Consider the following 22,535-nt stretch of genomic DNA (forward strand, 5'->3'; position numbering starts at 1 on the left):
AACATTAGTTTTGATCTGATTGCATGTGTTCCAAAGTGGTGGTACTAATCCTGAAATTGTTTGCAGAAAAATTTTGGATTTTGGGATCCCTATGATGCTGTGAAATGAAGGCCACAAGTAACACATACACTGACAAAGAATCCCCCTCTCCAGATTCACTTGTACCATGGAAACTGCTGTAATGAAGATTCTTTGCTCAATGGACAATACTGTCCTTCTTTAGAGATAAAAAAATATTATTGTCTTTAAGAAGTCCCCAGCTAACAAAAAGTAGCTTGTTCAGCTTAGGAAAATATAAATGTCTCTTCTGTCTATTGATAGATAAATCTTTCTAGATGTTTTTTATTATTTTGCCCATTTTCTATACGGGCTGTGCCTCTCAGAGCTGCAGCAGAGAATTCACAGTCCAAAAGTGTAACAAGTTACAAAACAGAAGTTACACCTCTGTGGTACTATTCAGATCCTTTTGTTCAGTGTAAAATTTTGGAGTAGAATTGAAATTCTCATCTATTGTACCTCTGGAACAAACATGCTTACAGCAATCTGTTTTGTTCTCTTCTACAGAGAAGTATAGAAATGTAACATGTAAATAAAATTAAGATCTCACTTCACTTAATAATCCCAGTTTTTCAAGCTCTTTATAGATGCATTTTTATAGACATTTTCTTTTATTACAAAGATTTCCTGACAGGAAAATTATAATTCCACTAGATAATTTTTGACATAGATGAATATGGCTAATACACCAATAGGTCTATAGATAATAATAATTTTGTTGAAAGGAATTTTCTCAAAAACACAGCATTTTTGGCTTAATGAATATCACAAAAGATATTTTAAAACTGGGGGGAAATTCCATTACTGTCACATCACTAGACAATGGGCAAAATTTTGCAAATTGCAGAGCACTATCTCGACAAACCACCTCTTAGAGTATTATAATTGCACATACACTGCAGGCTGCTGCTCCTGACAAGTATTTAAAATATAACATCCAACATGCCCAAGAAGTGTAGTGTAGAAATGTGCTTTGCATCATTTGATGCAACTTTGCAGAGTAACTATAATTACTTGTGCTATACAAACACACCTACACCATCGTGCATAACCTCTTTAGAATGTCAGAACAGAGTGGTGAATTAGTCAGGGAAGAAATGGTATTAAAATTGTATGGCCTCCCCTAGTCCTTGGTACTAGGGACTGAGAGCTTTGAACTGAATTGTTGTCATCACAGTAGCACAGCTTGTGAATTTCTTTTCTAAAATAATGTTATTGCCCTACTGTCCACAGTTGTCATATTGCTCTTCAGAAAAGGAAAGATTACAAAATTACACAAATTAACTAATTTCTGCAGGACAATACTTCAAAGCAACTCCCCCTCCCTCTTTCTGTGTGTCACACATATCCAGAAACACAACTGACAAATACTTCTCTCAGTGGTATATTTGCTTCCTCCTCCATAATCCCATCTTTATCTTGCTTGCTTATCTCCTAATCAAAGTCACATTTTTCTTATCAGGTTCCTCTCACCACCACAGAAGACAACCAGTGCTGTCCATCGCTCTGCCTGTGTGTGATGTACCATGGAGGCAGCTCCAATATCAGATCTCTGTCAACGGCAGCTTCTGGAGCACAGCAGATTAGAGATCTCTATTTTTTAAGATTTCAGTTTGAAAAAGTTACAGGAAGCCATCTTAACTTTCAAAATGGAGGAATCTTGTATAAAATATACATATACTGAATTTTCCAAACTGCCAAGGGAACAAGAATGTGGGGATTCTTGCTTTGTCCAGATGGTATTTAAGCCCAAAATGGGAGAAAACTGAAAGCTTTAAAATATTTTTTTTTCTGGCAGATTTTAAGTGAAGAGCTCATTTAACACAGATGCCATCTCCCCTTTAAAACATGAAAGGTTAACAGAAAAATATCAAAATACTAATAATAAAGAGCTCTAGGTAACAATTGAGCAATCATCACCACTGTACATCGTTGGTGGAAAGTGCAGTGGCAGCAACACTGACAAACAAATAGAAAGTCTAATGTTGGAAATGTCACCAAGTGCCTAAAGTGATGCACTCATCTAACATATGAATATTTTTAATGTATAACAAAGAGCAAAGGAAAATGGGGGAGGGGGAAACCATGCTCTGTGTTTAGGTAAATGACGTCTCATGTTACACTCTAGTGTTTGACAAACAGAGCACAGAAGATAGAGAGGTGGCTGAGAGTTAAATGCAGAGAAGATGAACACATAAAATATCACTGTTAGAATCAAGAAGAGAAGCCAGCAACAGAAGCCAGACTAGGGTAAACTGCATGAAGATTAAAAAAAAATAATCAAGTCAAGAGCATACAGTACTCAAATCCCTAGCCCTTTATTTTATACAGCTATTCAGCAGAGGGTAAAGTACAGCCTGAGTAAGAAATAGATGGATTAATTAAAGAAAGATCAGAGCAGGACAATAAGAATAATAAAGAGTTTTGGGAAACTTGACCTAGGGGAAAAAGATTGTTCAAAACACTGTGGAATTCAAAACACCAAAGAAAATGCTAAGCAGAGACCACAGTAACATTTTAAAAATAAGTAACAAATAGTTACGAATAGGAAGGGAATGAACTGCACTCTGTTTTCCTTCTCAATCAGGCAAGAAACAACTGGATTAAATTGTAGAAAAAGAGGTTTAGGTCAGATCCTATCTAACACCAGCCAAGAATTTCTAGGACTTGGCATGTAAGGCTGTAAGGAATATATGAGAGGCTGAGAGTGCTTAGCCTGGGATAAAAGGAGAAGTCCTATATTATGCTCTCATGTGGATATTGCTGTAATAAACCCTGTCAAGAAGGCAGAAATGGTTCTTTACTTAAACTCTGTCCACATCCACACACGTATTTTGCTTTCACTGTAGGAAAATCAATAAAGAGCTATTTGATAAAATCACAGAGGACTCAAGCAAAAGTGGTATTAAAAGCATAAGTTTCTTCAAACACATCCGATATCCTTCAGAGTTTTAACAGTATCTGTGTGTTATACTTACTGTGGAATATGTTATTATTTTACTTAAAATTGCTTTCTAAGAGCTTCAGTTTTTGCAGGCTTCAAGATCAAAATTTAGCTGTTAAGGGCACCAGGAACATACCTTCTCTTTGTTAGAGGTATACACTTAACTCAATCTACAAGTGGCTAGGAACTCGGGAATAACACAATGAGAGCGATCAGGGCTTTTGGATATTGATAATAGTTTGTTGACAGTGCTCCAGGACTTCGCTGTAGAGTTACAATATCTGACAGGTTTTTAGAGAGGTGCATATGCACTGTTTAGAAAATACAAATTCTAGGTGTTCAAGAAAACCTGACACATACTCATGTTCCCATGTTAGTTTTCAGAGTTCTAGGAACTGACTATAATAATCTCTGAACACAGGATAAGGAATGCAAATGCAAGTGATCCATTCATGTCCACATACATCCTGATGAGACCTGAACCAAATTGTGGCCCAGCACTACATCCCAGTCTGTTAAACCAAATTTACTTTTCTATAAAGTCACATGAAATGAAGTGCTGGTCCAGAGACCCTATTGCAAAGGTTTCTGTTAGATTGTTTCTGCATCAAGAATCTAGTAATGAGTTTAGGAAATGAGGTTTTCTTTTATGTAACATATTGTCTAATGGAAAATATTCTTTGTGCCCTACAAATAATCTATGAAATGAATTAAGAAGATAGCATATAAAAACTTTTGCTAGCGAAGCATGGTTAGTCCTGTATGAACATTTCAGTGATCAGCAGTGATGCCATATAAGAGAGAAAAGTATTTTGCTGCAACACCAACGTGAATACATTTTATGAAAATGCAGCGAATTGGACAAGGCTTCTAAAAATTTATCAGGAAACACGGGCACATTTTCACTTTGATTTAGTTTAAAAAACTATCCATACAAAATAGCATGTTATGATATTTCACTGGATTATATCTGTCTTCTCTTCTGTAAAGATAGCCTTTTAACAACTAGAATGACATTTTAATATCAGGTGTTTAATACTGAATCTGTTTAAATGAAATATTTTCATGTATTCAAAATGTTTCCCTTCCCTTAGCTAAAATTCTTTCCTGGGTCTAATCATACTAGTGATTATAAATTCCTTGCCTTCCTCCTTTGTTGCATTCTGTTAAGACAGCCTCCATAAATACAAAACAATTGCTTCAAGATGTTAAGGGCCTGTGTTGTATTTCCAAACAGATTTTACACTCACATTTTTACAGTGGGAATTATAAAATGAGAAGGGGGCTTTTCTTACATATTTGCCATGGTTTAATGTGGATATACCTACACATTTTTATTCTAGTGTCCTCTTATGCTTTTTCACCATCATTCTAAATTCCCCCCTTTCCCAAAACTCTAATGCGCTCACCTTTCCCAAATCTTTTTTGTGTTGTGCCTTTTGGCTGGAATAATACATTAGAAGGAGACATAAATTGTGTTTTCTTTCATAAGACAGACGAAAAGCCAGCCTGAGATGGAAATGTAAATGGGCATGGCAAGTACTCATCCATTTCCAGTCAAAACATCAAAGAACAAAAAATAAGAACAAATAATGGAAAAACTGCAGAAACATGAATCCATTCCACAGCTTGGGGATTTTGGAAAGGAAATTTTCAGTTTACATGCAATTCCATTAGCTGTATACTTTACATTATACCAGTGCTGGGGATGATCTTGCGATCCACGGATCTATTAATATAAAACTAGAGATAACACTTGGACAGAGGGCAAACAAAAAGGCTTATCTTGAGTAGTTCATAGATATGGTGTGTGACAGGTGTCTGACCCAGTTTCCCCAGCTGGATACTGGCAGGCCACTATATTTGTATCAAAACACTGGCACTATCATGTCTCTAAGTCCACTGATCCTGAGAAGTTCCCTGAAGGCTTACTCCCAAGGAGCAGACACCACAGGTGTGATTCAGGGCAACTAAGTTTAGATATCTGCAATGGAGAGGAACAGGCACCTTCAAGGTGTAATTCATTTGTTCTACTTTCCTCAGAATGAGATGAACTGATGCATATTAAGGACTTGTTCCTACCTGTCCAGATTATGTACATTGTCAACAGCTACAGCCAAAATGTTTTTGGATTTTTCCTCTTGGGGCTCTGCAGTACAACTGCATTTGTACATAAGTACATTTACTTATTTTCCCTGGGCTCCTGTTACCTTCCTCACCACCCACATCAACTTCTGCAGCAGCAGAGGCCACGTTTCTTCCTAAAACTGCACCTTCATGGGTGCCTCTAGTGCACTGCTCAGCTGTGTCTGGGAGACATCACAGTGGCAGCATTTGATTTAGAACATTTTACAAGGCCTTGGCTGCCATCCATTTCCCCCATCCCACCCTATTCATTCTTTCCACAGAGAAGACATAGGGAAATGCAGATCTTTAAATAACAAAGCCTCCCATCAGTGTTCTCTGTACTTAAAAAGGCCTCTTGAATTTGGTCAGTACTTTCTGTATTTCATTACTGGAATTCTTTTCTCCTGTGAATTTCTGAAGCTAATGATAAAATCCATAAATTTGCACAAGAACATTGACCTGGAATGTACTAAAAATCACAGCTTCTATCCTCTCAACTGCCGTTTCAGGACATTTTTTTAATTAAATCTTGTCTCAGAAAGTCACAGTTTCCAATAGCAGTAACACTCACAGTACAGCTTCAAGAACTCTGGTGATGAAGAGCCAGGCTATAATCTATAGAAAATCCATAGAATTCTATAGAAAAAAGCCATGGCCATCCTGATCTAGCATTGGTGACAGCTCTGCTTCACAAAGTTGATCTTCAGACATGCCCTCCTGCCAGCACTCTGGAGCTTCTCCAGATTCCCCAGAAAATGAGGTCATAGAATAGATTATTAACCTATAAGGCACAAAAAGATGCAGAAGTATAAATATGAAAAGACAAATTTCTTGAAGAGAAGAACATGAATTTTGCATATTGCAAGACAAAGTATTGAGTCATGGTTTCCAGATGTACATGTCTCCATTTTGTTCTCCTATCTACATTTTCACTGTGGAGGTTTAATTCTTTCTGAAAAAAAATTGAAGTTTAAAAAGGTGTAAAAGATGGCTTTTAGATAAAAAAAGTAAGCACAAAACTCTTATATTTTAAGAAAAGGGAGTCAATCTTGTTATAATTGGAAATGTCTATTTGAGTCTATTAACAAAAACAAGCTGTACCTAAAAGGAGCAGTAAGTAGAGTACCATGAAGACCTCCAAGAGGAAAAAAAAAAGGTTTTCACACTGTCGAAAATGTACTTCTACAGATTCTTTCAAGAGGTTTCAGATAACAAAATAAAATATATTTTTTGCACAAGAGAGAGTTTTGTAAACCAGATAAGACTTTAAACAGGAGGACATGACTAACTGGCTGACAGAAGTTTCAGTTAGTATGGCTATCTCAGAAGCATTTTTCCCTCAGGTCAGGATTCTTTAAACTTGAACTGTCTTCTCAAAACAAGTTTAACACCAAAATGATTAATATAAAATGAGACCACAAAGCCTACTGCTGGGTTTCTATATACTCTGTCCTTCTAGAGACAACTTTAGATTTTTGATTATTAAGCCTTTACTATAAGGGAGAGTTGCAACAAACTAGCCATGTCACCTTTGGGCAGTGAAAACTCTCACTGTGCATTAAGTGGTTGTAGCCTTGTGCATTGTGTTTATTCCTGATGTTTCTGGCAGGTGAAACAGCACCTCAAAAATAATTTGCAGTTTAAGACCAGTTACTTTAAAGGGAAAAATTACTTCTGACATATAGAGGCATCTCATATATAACCATGATATTTTTTTCTTAATCTGTTGCCTATCTGTTTTTTTTCCTTCAAAATATTTTTTATGTTCTGATTTGTGGATGTTGATGACAGTAAATCCTTTGACAAGAAATTTTGCCTTTTCCTGAAAGAAGTATGTCAGAAGCTTTTAAATTCCTGTTCAGTTATCTATGTATTTTCTGTATTACCTCCCTATTCTTTGAAAAATACATTTTTTTAAAAAGTGGATCAAGTTTTCAGCAACATTTGCTTAGCCTACTAGTTTTACAAAGCCCTGTTAAAGGCTGGCACTTGTCAACTGAGAAACATATTCATTTATGGTCTCCCTCAGATATCAAGAAACTTATCTTTAAGAATTGCATTTTGAAATTTGAATTCACACCATACCTATCCAGACTTTCATTTGTCTCCTCAGACTTTTCTTCTAAACTGCCATTGTGCTGTACAGTGGACAAGGCATCTGAAATCTAAAACTTTTCTCTCAGAAGTTCAGGAAGTTGGAAACTTCTCCACTCTTTAGTGACCACAGATTTTTTGTACAGAACACTCCCTGGGAAAGCACATTGTTCTGCTTGTACCAACACATTTTTCTGTGAAACATTGCTGAAAAGAGACTCCTTTTCGTATGTGCATTAGATAATAAGACCAGTCTGATTTCCACTTGCTCTGGCTGAATTGGGATGAAATGAACAGCCCAATGTTTAAAATTAAATAGCTGGAAGCACTTTCATTTATAATGCTTGTGCTAAGGTTTGCTTTTCAGTCTGGTTCCCTTTTTGCAGGCATAGTTTATGTCATGTTGATGCCCCATCCATGATTTGTGGATGCAGTCAGATGAAGTTCTTAAAACATTAAATAACAAACTGCACCTGCTAATAATAATATGTTATGCTGCTCATGAAAATACAGAGCCTTCAAGCTGCATAATTTGTACTGTAAATTCATTAGCTGTAGACATTTACATATTGAATAATAGTATCAGAAAAGAGAGACTGAAAGGAATTACTAGAGTCCATGAAAGCTCAGAGTTTTTTATACTGGTTACAGTAGTAGAGTAACATTGAACTACACCTGTGGTGGGTTGACCCTGGCTGCATGCCAGCTACCCTCTAAAGGCACTCCATCACTCCCTTTTTCATCAGGACAGGGGCGAAAATAGAAGAAGAAGCTCACGGGTCTAGATAAGGACAAAGAAAAATCACCCACCATGATGTTACCATCATGGGCCAAACAGACTTGACTTGGAGAAATTAGTTTCATTTATTATCAATCAAATTAGAATAGGATAGTGAGAAATAAAACCTCTATTTTTTTAGAGAGGTTTTAGAGAACCATAAAACCTTCCTCCATCCTTTCCCTCTTTCCAGGCTCAGCTTCACTCCAACATTTCTCTACCTCCTCCTACCCAATGGTATGTAGGGACAGGGAATGAGGGCTGCAGTCAATTCATTACATGTTGTCTCTGCTACCCCTTCCTCCTCTCACACTCTTCCCTTGATCCATTGTGGGGTCCCTTCCACAGGAAACAGTGCTCCACTGACTTTTCGAACTTGGGTCCTACCCACAAGCAGCAGTTCTCCACAACTTTCTCCAACATTTGTCTCTTCCATGGGATTCAGTCTGTCAGGAACAGATTGTTCCAGTGTGGGTCTTTTGTGGGTCACAAGTCCTACCAACCAATCTGCTCCAGTATGGGCTCTTTTCTCCAAGAGGCCAGAGGTCCTGCCAGGAGCCTGCTCCAGTGTGGGCTTCCCACAGGTTACAGTTGGATACCTGCTCTCCTGTGGACCTACATGGGCTGCAGGGGCACAGCTCCCTCACCTTGGTGGGCACCACAGGCTGCAGAGGAATCTCAGCTCCAGCAGCTAGAGAAGCTCCTCTCCTCCCTTCTTCATTGACCTTGGTGTCTGCAGAGTTGTTCTTCTCACATGAATCATTCCTCTCTTTTGGCTGCTGTTCTGCAGCAGGCTTTTCCCTCTTTTTAAATACTTTATCACAGAGGTGCTACCATTGTTGTTGACAGGCTCAGTCTTGGCCAACAGCAGGTTCATCTTGGAGCTGTGTGGCACTGGCTCTGATAGACGCGAGGGAAACTTCTAACAGCTTTTCACAGAAGCCATCCCTGTAGCCCCACTTACCACCAAAACCTGGCCATACAAACCCAATACAAGGCCTCATCTTCTCCAAAAATAAAGCCTATTTTTGTCCAAACTCCAGTTTGGCCTAAAGGAAACCTCTTAGTCATGGGTGACATCCTGCATGTTGCTTGACCTACCATGCATGCTCAGTAGATAATCACCACTCTCACCGTTGTCCCAGTGCCTCCTAGAACATAGCTCACATAGGCATGCTCATAGTGATCTTTCTGGCTGTCAAAAAGCTCAGAGGACAGCTGATATAATTTCAGTGGTGGAAGATTTCCTTAGCTATCCTTTTCTCTAGTGGATGGGTGCTTTTGATACGTGCAGAGCAAGCTCAACACGACAGGGAAAGGATATGATCAGCAAATAAAAACTAGCAGCCAGGAAAAGATTTTCCAGCTCACCTACAGTTTTTGCTCCTGGCTACCACTCAAACTCTCCTGGCAAGTTGTAAAAAATCAGTTGGCCGTAGACTAAGCACTCTGGATTAAACTGTATGCCTGGTTGATTAAACTAACCTCTATAGGAGCAATAAACTACAAAAAAAGTTATTGTTCTTTCAATAACTGGATAAACTAAAGTCATAACAGGAAAATAAACTTGGAATCAACTATAAAGGCACAGAGATTTTATTGTGCACCACTCAGAGAACTAAATTACATAAGCTACATTTATAAAACACCTTTTCTAACTCAGATCTGCAAGCACCACTTGGGGTCTGGAAGTCAGCTTAATTCTTTTCTACCCATGAATCACAATCAGAAAAAGCATTTATGTAACAGGAATCTCATGAACAATTGCAGTGATGACGCACAAACCAGAAAAAAGCAGATCAGTCTCTCATAACAGTTTTGGCTCTGCAGCACTAACAACAATAACAAAAAGGAGTAGATGTCATGCTTTTTCCAGAAAGATGATGGTAATTGATTATGTTCAGAAGAAATAGCTGTCAATTATAATATCTCTTTCACATCATCACTTTTTGAACACAGTTAGCACTCAGAAGTTTCAGTCCTTGAAGTTCTTAGCTTTTTCATGTTCTTTATTTCCAAGTTTTACCTTACTTTGACATGGTCATAAGTTGATTTTCCTTTTACACTCAGGGATGTGCTAAAAGTCACGGAGATACTCTGCGTGCTCTTTCTGTCATCTGTAATTTCTCTCAACATTCATCATCTTGAAAACAGACTCCAACTTGATGCTAAATATAAGTATCTTACTGAATACATGTTTCTGGCTTCTAATGTCCTGCCCCACTAGCAAGGAGCCACATTTAAAGAAACTGCTGTACACAACTATTACTAGCTCTTCAGTAATCTACCTACGTCTGCTTTGAAAAGCCATGAAATGATAGTACTTTGCAATTATATTGCATCAACTACTGAAAAAGATTTCAAAAGTTAACATCCAAGGTCATGTTAACATAACTTAAGATTCAGAGTATACTCAATAGTAGATATTTGGTCATACAACGCAACTAAAGCTTATACTGTGCTTTTCTTTCTTGTCCTTTTGGGTTTTCCCCAGAGAACACCTATTATATATTTCTACTGCCTATTGTATACACCAGCTGTGTTTTTGCTGCCAGATGTTGTACCAGAAATGTCAGCTGCTGCTTGAGGCAGGGAGTGAATGCAATTAGAGGTGCCCTGGTGACAGCTTGACACTTCTGGTGGCAAAGTTTAAATTTTTAATCAGGCATGTAAAACAAAAACCCACATAGCTTGGATTCTTCTGGAAACTGGACCAGCACTACATTGACGTCTTTTATCAGGGAGATGCAAAGATCAATGTGTTGGCAGAAGTCCAAACGGATTGGCTGTTACTTGTAAAGTATCTGAAGCTAGTTTTTGAAGCACATTCTGCATGCAGTAGCTGTGAGGAGACCTGTTTTCCAGGGCAGTAAGGAATGCTGTTGGTTTAAAGTAGTTACTTGCTTTTATACCGAGACAATAGTTACCATAAATATACAAAATATATAAAATAAAAGGCCTGAATACTATTTTCACTACTTATGTGGTTAGTTCCCATTTACTACATTTCTGTCGCTCGCTTTCTACTTGTCTGTCAATTGCTTTTTCAAGTAAACTGCATGATATCAATTTATAATCTATAAATTGAAAGCTTTGGACACAATCATTATGCATAATGATCAAGTACATTTAGTAGTAGAAATAATCTGTATGACTTAGTTTAGCATAGTCATGAGCAGCAGAAATACCAAAAAAAATCATGCCAAGCTCAAATTAAACGTGGTCCATTCCTAGGGCTACATGATCAAATCCTAACCCAACATCACATTAATTCTGGATACACTGTTTTTAGTTAAATGCAAGATGACCTTCTTCTCTGGTACAAATTACACATGCAAGTGTGGTCTGTGTTCATATAAATTCAGTATAAATTTCTTGCCTCTGTCCTGCACTTGCATTACTTTACAGTGCAGCTTAAAAAGTTTGCAAGTGAATGAGTAATACAAGTTAGTTGCTGCATGCTGGGTACCTCAGTTCCTGATCTATTATCATAGTATAGTTTAAAGTATCTTACTGAAAGTCATCTAAAATACTGTATTTACGTACCAGAACTGAGTGGATGCTCTTGACAGCAACTTAGTTCTACCTGGTAATTTAGGACAGGTAAAGAGTAATTCATGCTGCAGGAATAATTTGGGAAAAGTATAGTTCTCCAGATTTTGGCCAAGAGGTTAAATTTATAAATATTTAGTCTTGTGAAAAAAAATCATGGGCTCAAAGTAATTCTGACTCTTCATTCTCTCTTGAAAAGACAGGTTTTCCAGAAATTGCTGGGCCACAGAGATGAACATTTAATTTGGAATGACAGACACTATCTATATTTTCTCTTCACATAAAAGTGATCACAAGTAATTCTCTTCAGCATGCCAGTGGGTTGATGTAAATCTCAGGTTTATCTTGTATTTAGATAAATTTGAAATGTACCATCAGAATGTGGACAGTAGCACCCTGATAACCTTTTGCCTGTCAGCTCTGGAAGGGATGAGTCTCATGTGATATTTGGAGATGGTATCAGTGCAAACGTACAGTGTGATTGGTACCTCATCTCCCATAAGAACGTGCTCCACTTGGAGACTGTCCTCTCCACCTTCCCCACACATATGTCTTTTTCAAGGAGTATTGAAAAATGAGAGCAGCAGGGTCATCAAGGATCTCAGAGTCAGGATATCTTAGTTACTTATCTCACTTGTGAGACATTGGAAAAGAGGATAAATCAACCGAGGAAATTTTACACCTGGCTAAAAAGAAAATACAGTTTCTTTTCCAGGAGTGACCTAAATTTTTTATTACCTTTTTTAAGCATCTCTGGATGTGATCACATACAGATCTGTATGTGATCTGGAAATGTCTGACTCTGATAGTGTCAACACACTCATCTTATCCAGAACCAATATACACAGAAAAGCAGGGGGATAAAATAAAATAAAAATAAAAAAGTCATAAAATGACTTGTGCTGTACCACTCAATTAGGATTCACTCTTAGAGTGCCACTTTCAATTTAGAACCTTTACTATTTAATTTAATTTTTTCAATTTATTTTTACTATTTAATTTTATTTTCATTATTTTAATTTTTTTCACTCTTTAAAAATCATTATTTTCATTATTTTTATTTTTTTTTTGTTAAAATTTTCATTATTTTCATTATCTGTTCCTTGGTCTGGGATCCCCTCATTCTTTACTACTGCATGTACTGAGCACCAAATCTGGCAGAACTTCCAAGGCAGAGTGGTGTGGTACAGCTGATGACTGTGAGTGTGAATTCATTGGAGAATATCTGCAAAACATTATCACCTTTTCCTAGAGTCAGAAACATACACCTGTTCAGACCTTTCTCAGCTACATGATCTTGACATTGTACCTGAAGTTATCTCAACTGCTGTGAATTTGCTTCAGATTGACTTTCTCATTTCATGCTAAGCGAACACTCTGCTCCCTGCACTCACCACTTGCTGGGAATTTCCCTGTGCTGTACTTGTCAGAGGCACTGCAGTGCATTTCTCCCTCCCTGCAGTGAGGTGTGTGGGTTTGAAATTGCAGTGTGGATAGATAGCTCTGTAAGTTTTCCTCTCTGCCAATGGTTTCACATTAAAAGTATGGGGCTAACACAATCGAATATCAAGATATGAACAGTCAAAGGAGAACGAACCAACAACAAAATTCACAGAAGGCAAAAAGCTTCTTTCAGTCCAGCAGTTACCACCTATAACCTCTGGATATGTTCTGTGGCCAATGCCACAGATAGTTTTCTCATTTCATCTGGAAGCAAGCTTTTTTCAGTGGAAGCAGTATATTGCATGTAAATAAAGAACTCGAAATAAACCCTGCGGTTAAGATTTTCCAGAATTAACACTCAAAATGGTGTGTAGTCTCAAAAAAAGGAGAAGTAAAAATAATGAGAAATAATCTAGACACTAGGTGATCACTCAGTTTAAAGCTAAGTGTTAATCAGCACTGTTCTTAGTCTCTGGGGATGGGGGAGGGAGTGTTCTAAGAATGTACATATTTCCTTCAGGATTATATTTAAATTTAGAAAAAAATGTGATCATAAAATGTACATGCTAGGGTTTAATTTTAGGTCAGAGTCATATATTAAAAAAGATTTCTACCCTAGATTTTAAAACATTAGCCTGAGCCATGTAGCACAACCTCATTTTGATCATTTGGAGTTTAGAAAATGTACAATTACTGATGCTGGCAAGAAGGCACACCAAGGGCAAATGAGATTAGTAAGAAATAAAACTGCATGTCAGTAGCAAAATAGAAACTGAAATGAATAATCAGATTGGCAGATCATTCATGCAGCCTAGCAGCAAAGTCCAAATAAACTGTCTCGAAATCCAAAAAAACCTCTATAGGAAGCACTTAAATCATCAATTTGAAAAAGTTTTCAGCAGAGAATGTTGCAATAAGTTTCATAATACTTCAAATATAAAGCAATTTCATAGTTTTCACTGCTGACCTTAGCACAGTAATAAATCTGCAAAAAGCACAAAGTAGGAAAAAATTTATTTGAAACCATTTGACATATGTATTAATAGGGAGGATTCATTCCCCATTCATTTTCTATACTGCTCAAATTTCAGAGACTTTGTCAGCATCTCTCCTGGTGGAAGCAGGGCAGAATTCTAGGATGTGAAGGTGAATAGCTGCAGCAACACTCTCATGTTCATGGATGTTGGGTTACAATTCCTATAGACAGTAGCACGTACACAGGAAATGTAATAATGAACAACCTCTGGCACTGAAAACATCTATCAATTACTGCAGCACTGTATGACTCACAGATGATGATTTCCAGCTTATTTGACGGAATAGTTTATGGTAACTTTCAGGGTAACTTTTTGTGTAACCAGTAAAACACTCCTAATACACTTACATACACCAGTACCCATGTTCAATCAAAAACATTTAAAGAAAAGAAACATTTTCATTTTTCTGTAAAGGCTTTCCTTTATTCCTCCCCAGTGTTCTCCAAAGAAGGGTGCATTTCCAGCACACATACAGAATATTTACACATGTATCAAGAATTCAGTGAAAGGGAGGGAAACAATGTGCAACACCTACTTAATTGATCAAGGCCTATGTCCTGAAAATTCCTCTTCTGTTTCCATCAGTGGCAGCGCAACTGCATACTAGCATGAGTGTCAGTCCACCATCACAAATAGAAGTAAACACTCAGCAATAGCTGTTCTGGATGGAAGTGAGGCTTAAGCCCAGATAAGCACATTATCGAAGTTTAAGGAAGATCATAGGCTAGGCAAAAGAGATATGGTCTCTCTAAACCTTGTTCCTGCTACCTAACATATCAGTACATTTTAGACACTTTGCATTAATTTCTATACTCCATAAAAGACCTACTGACTTAGGTCTTTTATTATTTCAATGCTTGGGGTTAAGACAGAAGGAGAAACTTTAAGCTGTTTTCAAACTACTAAAATACTTTTCACTTTTCGCTGTGCCTAAGCTGATAGGTAAAGGAAGGCAGAGATCTAGTTAGGTCTCTGGAAAGAGTACCATAGTGAAGCATGTAGCTAGAAGAAAATCTAGGTGCAGAAATATGCATTGCACTCAGTAGAATTTAGGCCATTCAAACGCAACACTTTGTTTTTTGTATTGCACAGCACACTGGATGAAATTCTGTGCATAACGTTGAAAAAGATGATTGTAATGGCCTGTTTTGGCCTTTAATCCCTGTGCCTGATTTTTCTTTAGGCTACACTTTTGCACTGCTCTGGCCTATATTTAGGCATGCTTAAAAGCATTTTTCTACTGCTACAACAGAGTGAAGGAGTTTCAGAGTAAACAAACCATACCCCCAGATTCTCTATAGCTTCAACATGAGAGTTTTTATAAGGAAGATCTCTTACTTCTTTTTCCATTTGAAGTCCTTCTGCTCTGATATTTCTTTCAAATACTTCCCTCTTCTCTGTCTGTGGATTGGATTTTCTATACACAAGGATGTAGTCAATCCGACATTTCCCATCTCTAAAATATAGTCCATTGGTTTTGTTCTTATCAGGTACTTCCTGTAAAGAGAAAATTAAGCAATTCGGTAATGCTAATTTGCCTTGATAATTGCTGCATTGCTGTTTGCATCATCAGTTTTCCATAATACTCAACAGGAAAAATAAGGAATCACAACAAGATGTTCAAGTTTTAGGCTCTTCACATACAGTGCTTCCGACTTCATCTGAGAGGAGCGCAGACTTCCCTACTTAAAGGGATCTTAAGGGGCATCAGGAGGTCTTAGGAAAATGCTTGGATATATGGGGATGGGATAAGAGAGAACAGAAAACACAAGCAAACCTCTCTCTCCCACCACCCTTCATAAGGTTAGGAATAATTTCTTAATTATAAAATAGAGCAGAGAGTAGTGTTACTGAAATGTGAATTTAGAATTAGTAACTTAATATGGCTGAATGTCTTTGTACATGTGAAAAGAAAACATTGTCATTAAGATTTACTGTAGGGAGAAACACTAAAACCAGAGATTTTCATTACTTTGCCTCATAGGACACAGACAACAATATGAAGGTTCTGTACTGACCTTGCCATACCTCATCAAACTAACTACAGACTATCCCTCACTTAAGGAATAGCTGAGGATGGATTTATTTGGAGATAATTCCTGGTGTTAGGCGTAGCAGTACATAAAAACAATAAAAGCAATAAATACTGTCTCTTTTCTTAAAAACTACTTCTACATTATACAAGTCCTGCCCAGGGTTTAAACTTTCACTTTCAGACAAGTTGGAAATGCATGGCAGTTTGCAATGGTTGGAGTGTTTCTTACAGGAAATGTACATTGTGAAGGATACGTGGGAGCAAACAGCACTCCCTCTGAGCAGTATAAAGGGCAAGGACCTCCAGGAACCTCAAGATCAGTCCAGGTCTAAGCTGAAGGGAAGGATAAGCTAATTTACTTCTGCCGTTCCAAAACTTACTCTGCTATTCTTGCCAAAAATAGCCCTGCCCTGTAATATACAATCAAGTCTCTGAAAAAAAAAAACCAACAAACCCACAAAAAAAAAAAAAAAAAAGAATATTTTGCCTTTCATATCTGGGGGAAGCAGGGAATTTTCAAAATACTTTCTCCATGAGGGAATTGCTTCTGAATTTAAATCATGAAGTGAAGATTATCATAGTAAAAAATATTTTTACAGGAAAGCCTCCTCAAAACAATTTTCCCCATTCAAAGAGCTATCTTTCTGATTCTCATCAGGCATTTTGATTAAATGGGAAAACCAATGAAAGCACCCAAAATGTCCCATCCCCTTGGTACATTCAGTTCACTAAAGGAAGAAGGGAATTTTCTATCATTCTTTCATTATAGCGCCTAACTCCTGACACAACTTAGGGCAGACTTGATAGAGTGGAACAGTTCTTAGAGCCCAAAAAGAAAGCAAGAAAAAAGATTTAATCTCTAAGGAAGAAACAGTTGCAAACTATTTATATCTATACTGCATATCATGCTGATAAATGATATTATCAAGATATGAGAAGTATTTTTCATAAAACATTAAATGTGAAAACAACTCAGGAGGCACATTTTATCTTTTCCCATTAAAATCTTTGTTGAGAAGACATAAAAAAAGCCTCAACAGCCCAAAGGGTATTTAAGGTTATTTAAATAAAGGAGGGGTGTAGCAGGAGATCTAGAAGCTGTGGGTCAGCTTGGTGGTCCTATTGCGATTTCTAATCCTCCTGACAAGCCTCCTGTTCAGTAGTCAGGGTCAACATGTATTTTTGGCGTAATAGGAAAGGAACTGTAGGGTAAAACAGCCCATGCTGAGGACCTGCTGTGAGGCTTAAGGGCTCACTTTGGGTCCTGTGTAGTCTGGTCCAAAAGACTCACTGGACTTACATCCATAAGGAATACAAGTTTAAAATCCAACACTGCTCTGGACTGCAAAGAAATCATGGGTAGAGGTAATTGAGAGATCCACTTCAAATGTACACTCCTCATCTGAACTCAGACCCATCCTGAGAGTACCATGAGGAATGTGTCCTCTGCAGGCAGTAGTGACTTCACTGGAAAAATTGATTTGCCTGTTCCTTTGTTTCTTCTTTCTCTGAAGAAAATTGGTTTGCCCTGTACTGACTCATCAGGGAATGCAGAACCTTATATTAAAGAGTATCTATGAGATTTAGCCAAGGTATTTGACTTGTTAGACTTCCTCCACTACAAATATGACTCCCTGGGACAATTACTTCTCTTGAATTTGAGAAAAACTACCAAATACAATATTTTAGTTTTTCACTCAGAAAGGTAGCTTGGACACCCTTATTTGTACTTTTCATTTTAGGAACACTGCATGTCAAATCCAGACTGATAAACCCTATTAGACTGTTACGGCCTCTGAGAAGGAACCCTTTCTCTGGCCCTCTGTCACAGACTCTAAGGCAACTTTACAGATTGAGTCTAGACTTGCAAGAACTCTTGAGGATCTAACATGATACAGAGACAGTCAGGGCTGGCTCAGCAGCGTCAGCTACAGGACTTCTGCATCATCCAAGTATTACAGGCTTATGCTGACAGAAGTTTGTCCTATCTTCCTCCAGGTATTTCATCTTCCTTACCCGTGTTACGACATCAAAATATCAGTTTTCCTAAACTGATGAAGAAAGAATATGTAGCACTAGGTCTGACTGCTGTTTTTTGGTGAAAAAGTGGTGTAGTGGATATGTCAAACCTCCATTCTTTCGTCTAAAAAAGGATGCTGGAAGAAAGTAGAACAGTGAAGACTTCACTCTAACAGGAAGCTTATAATTTCAGTCTAGCTTTATGACTGTATTGTAATATGTGTTATATAATTTGGACTTGTTTTCCAAGGAATACAGTAGTTTTTATATTCTCAGGTGCTCAGCTGGGAGCCATCAGCATTCAGACATGACTCATATACATGCATATGTTAGGAGAGCTTTAGGCTAAAGGGCTTACCCACACATACCCATATAAACCATACAACATCTGAACAGTGTATCGTCTCCTTCTAGAGTTTAGCAGGGACCAAGTACTTTGAAACTTTTTTTGGTTGTCTGCAGAATCCCTGAAGTCCTATTAAGACTTTCAATTTTCATCCATCTTTTAGCTACATGTGACTTACATTGCTATTTTCCTCAGTTATGGTTACAAAATGACCCCTTAAATCTGTTCATATCCCTCAAAGGTTTTCCCTTTCCATTAAAAAAAACTAAAAAGAACACATCTAAGAGAAAGAAAGAAAGGTTTTGAGGTATTGTTTTTTCAATATTATTACATTAACAGCAGCATGTCCTTCTGACCATTTTCTGTTATTTTTTTCCTCTTTAACTTACAAAAATCATGTGCCTTTCACCTGCTCCTTCTTGCTAAAGACCATGTCCCAAAATGCAACATGGGAATATCATGTTAGATTAACCTATTATGGTGCAAGCAGCCAAAGAGTCCTTTGTATGTTGTATGGGAAGCTAGGGAAGAGATACAATTAAGGAAGATGAAACTGTGAGCAAGGTCAAACATATTCAGGGTGCCCTGAATTTTGTTGCTTTAATTATCTGTCTAAACATTCGAGGAGTGAAGCTCTCTATGGGCTGAATTTCTAGAACAAAGAAAATGTCTGGCTCTCCCCTCAGCAGTGTTGCACAAAAGATCTTGCACCACAAAACCCTCTAGCTCCTGAAAGAGATAATCTCTAATTGCCTCTTCTAAACTCTATCAAAACTAGTGAACAAAAGAGGGTCAGGGTAGGGCCCTCAGCAATGTCCTGTGGTTTTCCACTCTTTTTAATTACTAGCACGATCCTTGCCAGTTCTGGTCTGTTCCAGTCAGCCCTCTGCCAAAAGCACCTCGGGCACAACCTGCAGGTAAAGTCAGTCCAGTCCAGTAAGAAGTCTTGATGCAGCCCCATTCCTGAGGTGGTGGAAAGAAGTCTCTTCACTCACTGAGGAAACAACCCTAACGTCCATGGCTGACAGGACAGTGGGAGGTAAAGGTCATAATTTTCTTTCTTTGCAAAAGACACAGGAAGGAATTAAGGCCCAGATTTTCATCATGGGTCCATGAGCCTGTTTGAAGACAGATTTTAAAAGGGACTATGTGCAGAATGTTCCCTCCCTGGTATGTTCCCTGAATCACCATTATGCACCATCATGTCATAATTGTTCTTCATGGAAAGGGATTGGATCTCATAACTGACACCCATGTTTCTCAAGGGACTTGTAGATAAATCCCCTTCATACTCTTTCCCCTTAAAGAATGAATATAGGAAAAACTTTTCCAGCATTTTCAGAAGCACTGAAGCCTTAGATTTGTATAGCTGGTTTGAATTTGAGATATTTTATATTTCAGCATTATAATCTTAGAATGGAAAACCAGTTCTCATGGGAAAGATTAGACACAATTTGATGGTAGAGAATGAGATTGTAAATCAAATTACATTTATTACATCTTTATAATAGACATGAATAAATATAGTATTAATAATTCTGCATATCCTTACCTCTCCCACAACTTCCAGCCTGCTGGCATCATCAGAAGTACTGGTCAAGTTACCATGGTGAAGCAGGGAATCATCATCTTTGGAAGGGCTGTTCACACCTTCTAACTCATCAAAAAAAATGTTGACATCCTTAGCTACTAAAAAACAAAAAATAAAAATATACATCCAAATCACCACTGAACCAAATGAATACAGCAAGTATAACCCAGTATAACCCATTAATCACTTCACTTTTTAGCTCTGGTCTAAGTATATACCATGGTAGTTTTAAAATCTGATGAGCATTGTTGGAATGCTTTCTTCATCAATGAGCCACATAAAGATTTAGGACACCACAACACCTCTCTCATGAAAAATAAACAATCTGCTGTCACAATAAAACAGATGTGAGCTACCTTCACAGCTTTTTTTGGGGCAAATGGTTTAAATGACTGCCTTCTGGATTAGTATTGTCTCTGAAAGTTTCTTATAAGGAGGCAGAATTTTAACCTACTATACAAAGTATGAAGTTCAAAGTTGTACAGATCTACAGGGTAGCCAGAGGCAGAAGGCCTTAAATAAAAGCTGTTTCTTGAAAGGCATTGAGTAAATGAACCCAGGCAGATATTTCTCTTTTCACAGTTTAGCATGTTTTGATGCATATAAATCTGACACTTTCAGATCCACCTACCACACAGCCCTCAGTCTTGCATGAAGCAATTGCTTACATCTACAGATTTAAGCTGTGGTAAACCAACCCTGAAAAAAGGTATAGATATTAAGGTCTGGAGTGACTGCCAGATGGGAGGAGCAGGGCAGGTGAGTTCACTCTGCACTCCATGTGCTACAGGTCTGGTGAAAAACATGATGAAGAGATGTGTTCCAGGAGAAGAAAAATGCCTCAGCTGAGGATCATGCTTCAGCTGTGGATGGACTTCAGCTCTCTAATCTCGTGCTTCACAGGCAAAATCCAAAATTATGAAAGTAGAGTTATAGCTGTTAGAAGGGACCCCCAAAGGTCCCAGCTTCTGAGCCTCTTCCACTGACTACAGTGGGAGCAAATATCTAATAGTCTTGACAGAAATTAGTCTAACTCCCTATCCCTATTCACATTTCTTGCAAGCTTGAATGACTTTTGGAATAATTATTTTTTTGTGCAATAAACTGTTGTTTTTGCTTGTCCTCAGCTCCCCTAATTTAGTGACAGGCAATTGTAATTCCTGTTGGTGAGAATCTATATTAACAGCCAAAAATCTCTAATTGCTGGTGGCAACTTAGTTCCATTTCTATCTACTGGCTGCAGGTATAAAAATCCATTCCTGCACCGTGGAGAGACTGGATAGATGCCAGAAATTAACAGCCACTAACTGTTCCCAGCCATCATGAGCATTTTGTGACCTCCTTTTCACCTTTCCCTTCTTCAGGGGTCATAGCCCAGTTTCAGACTTCTTTCAAAAAATTGCTGATGATACCAACTCCCCAGTCTCTGCAGGTGGCCTATTTTCCATGCTCACAAGCAGGAGAGTCTTATCCATAATATTCATCCTTAAAACAGACATATGTTGCAATTTAAATATACTACTCTTTCCTTGTCAATCATGAGCATGGAGAAAATTTTTCCTCCCTTTTTGTGTGTGTTTTTTATACCATCTGAAATCTATTATTACATCTCTAGATAATCAAAAAAGAAAACGCAATCAAAATATTCAAGAATCCTTCATCTTCATTTTCATGCATAAAATAAGGACAAGGTTAATGAAAGACATTGTATTTTTAATTACAAGAGTTTTGTTTGGAAAACAACTACAAGTTTCAGAGACAACAGAGAAAACCTCATGTCTGAATTAATCCACTCTAAATACTAGGTTAATGTGCTAACCTAACCTAAGCAGCATAGTTTGTAAGAGAGATTCTGAGTTTCTGGTGTTGTTTAGTTATATGTGAAGAGAGCATGCAGCTCCTCAGTGTCACTGTGGCTGCCTCCAACTTGTCCTAGAGGAAACCACAGAGGCTCTAGGAGTCTTAAAAGGCAATAAACAGATTTGTTTATTATAATCCAATTTGTTGCAGTAATATTACAGATTTTTTTCGCCACCTTCATTAATTTCAATCCACAAAAAATCATACTAGACATACTTATAAAAGAAAAGAGAATATATATATAAAAAAAGAGAAACAACAAAGCACAGCACAGCCTAACCTTGTGTCCTTCACTGTCCCTGCTCTTTCAAAAGTCAAGACTAGAAATATTCTACCCCATCAGATAATAATTTGGATGTAGATCATGACCAGATATTGCACATGTTCGTATGAGAATTCGTCTCAATATTCAACAGAAAGAACAACTGAAAGAGAAAACATTTTGAATGACTTGAACTTCACTGAATTGAAACCCATCAGTGCCTCCATGACGATGACACATGAATCTTTATATGATTAAAACTTCAACATAATCTGAAAACAACTGTGGAAAAAATCCCAAAATAATTAAATAGTGAAGCTTTCTGAAGATTATTCAAGATACATATATCTGTTGCAGGCAGCATCAATGAAAGCTGTAAAATGAAAGTTT

At 37.6% G+C, this 22,535-nt stretch overlaps 1 protein-coding gene across 1 annotated transcript in view; it reads right to left on the minus strand.

Annotated features, from left to right (window-relative positions):
* The window catches only part of LOC131591914 (anoctamin-4), a 112,327-nt gene that overhangs the window by 74,996 nt on the left and 14,796 nt on the right, over nucleotides 1–22,535 (minus strand). The window contains exons 3-4 of the mRNA XM_058863032.1: nucleotides 19,985–20,121; nucleotides 15,371–15,529 (exon numbers count right to left, since the gene is read on the minus strand). Coding sequence (XP_058719015.1) covers nucleotides 15,371–15,529; nucleotides 19,985–20,121 — 296 coding nt within the window. The remainder of the gene's footprint in view (nucleotides 1–15,370; nucleotides 15,530–19,984; nucleotides 20,122–22,535) is intronic.

The sequence above is a fragment of the Poecile atricapillus genome, chromosome W (assembly GCF_030490865.1).
Source record: "Poecile atricapillus isolate bPoeAtr1 chromosome W, bPoeAtr1.hap1, whole genome shotgun sequence".
Taxonomy (NCBI): Eukaryota; Metazoa; Chordata; class Aves; order Passeriformes; family Paridae; genus Poecile; species Poecile atricapillus.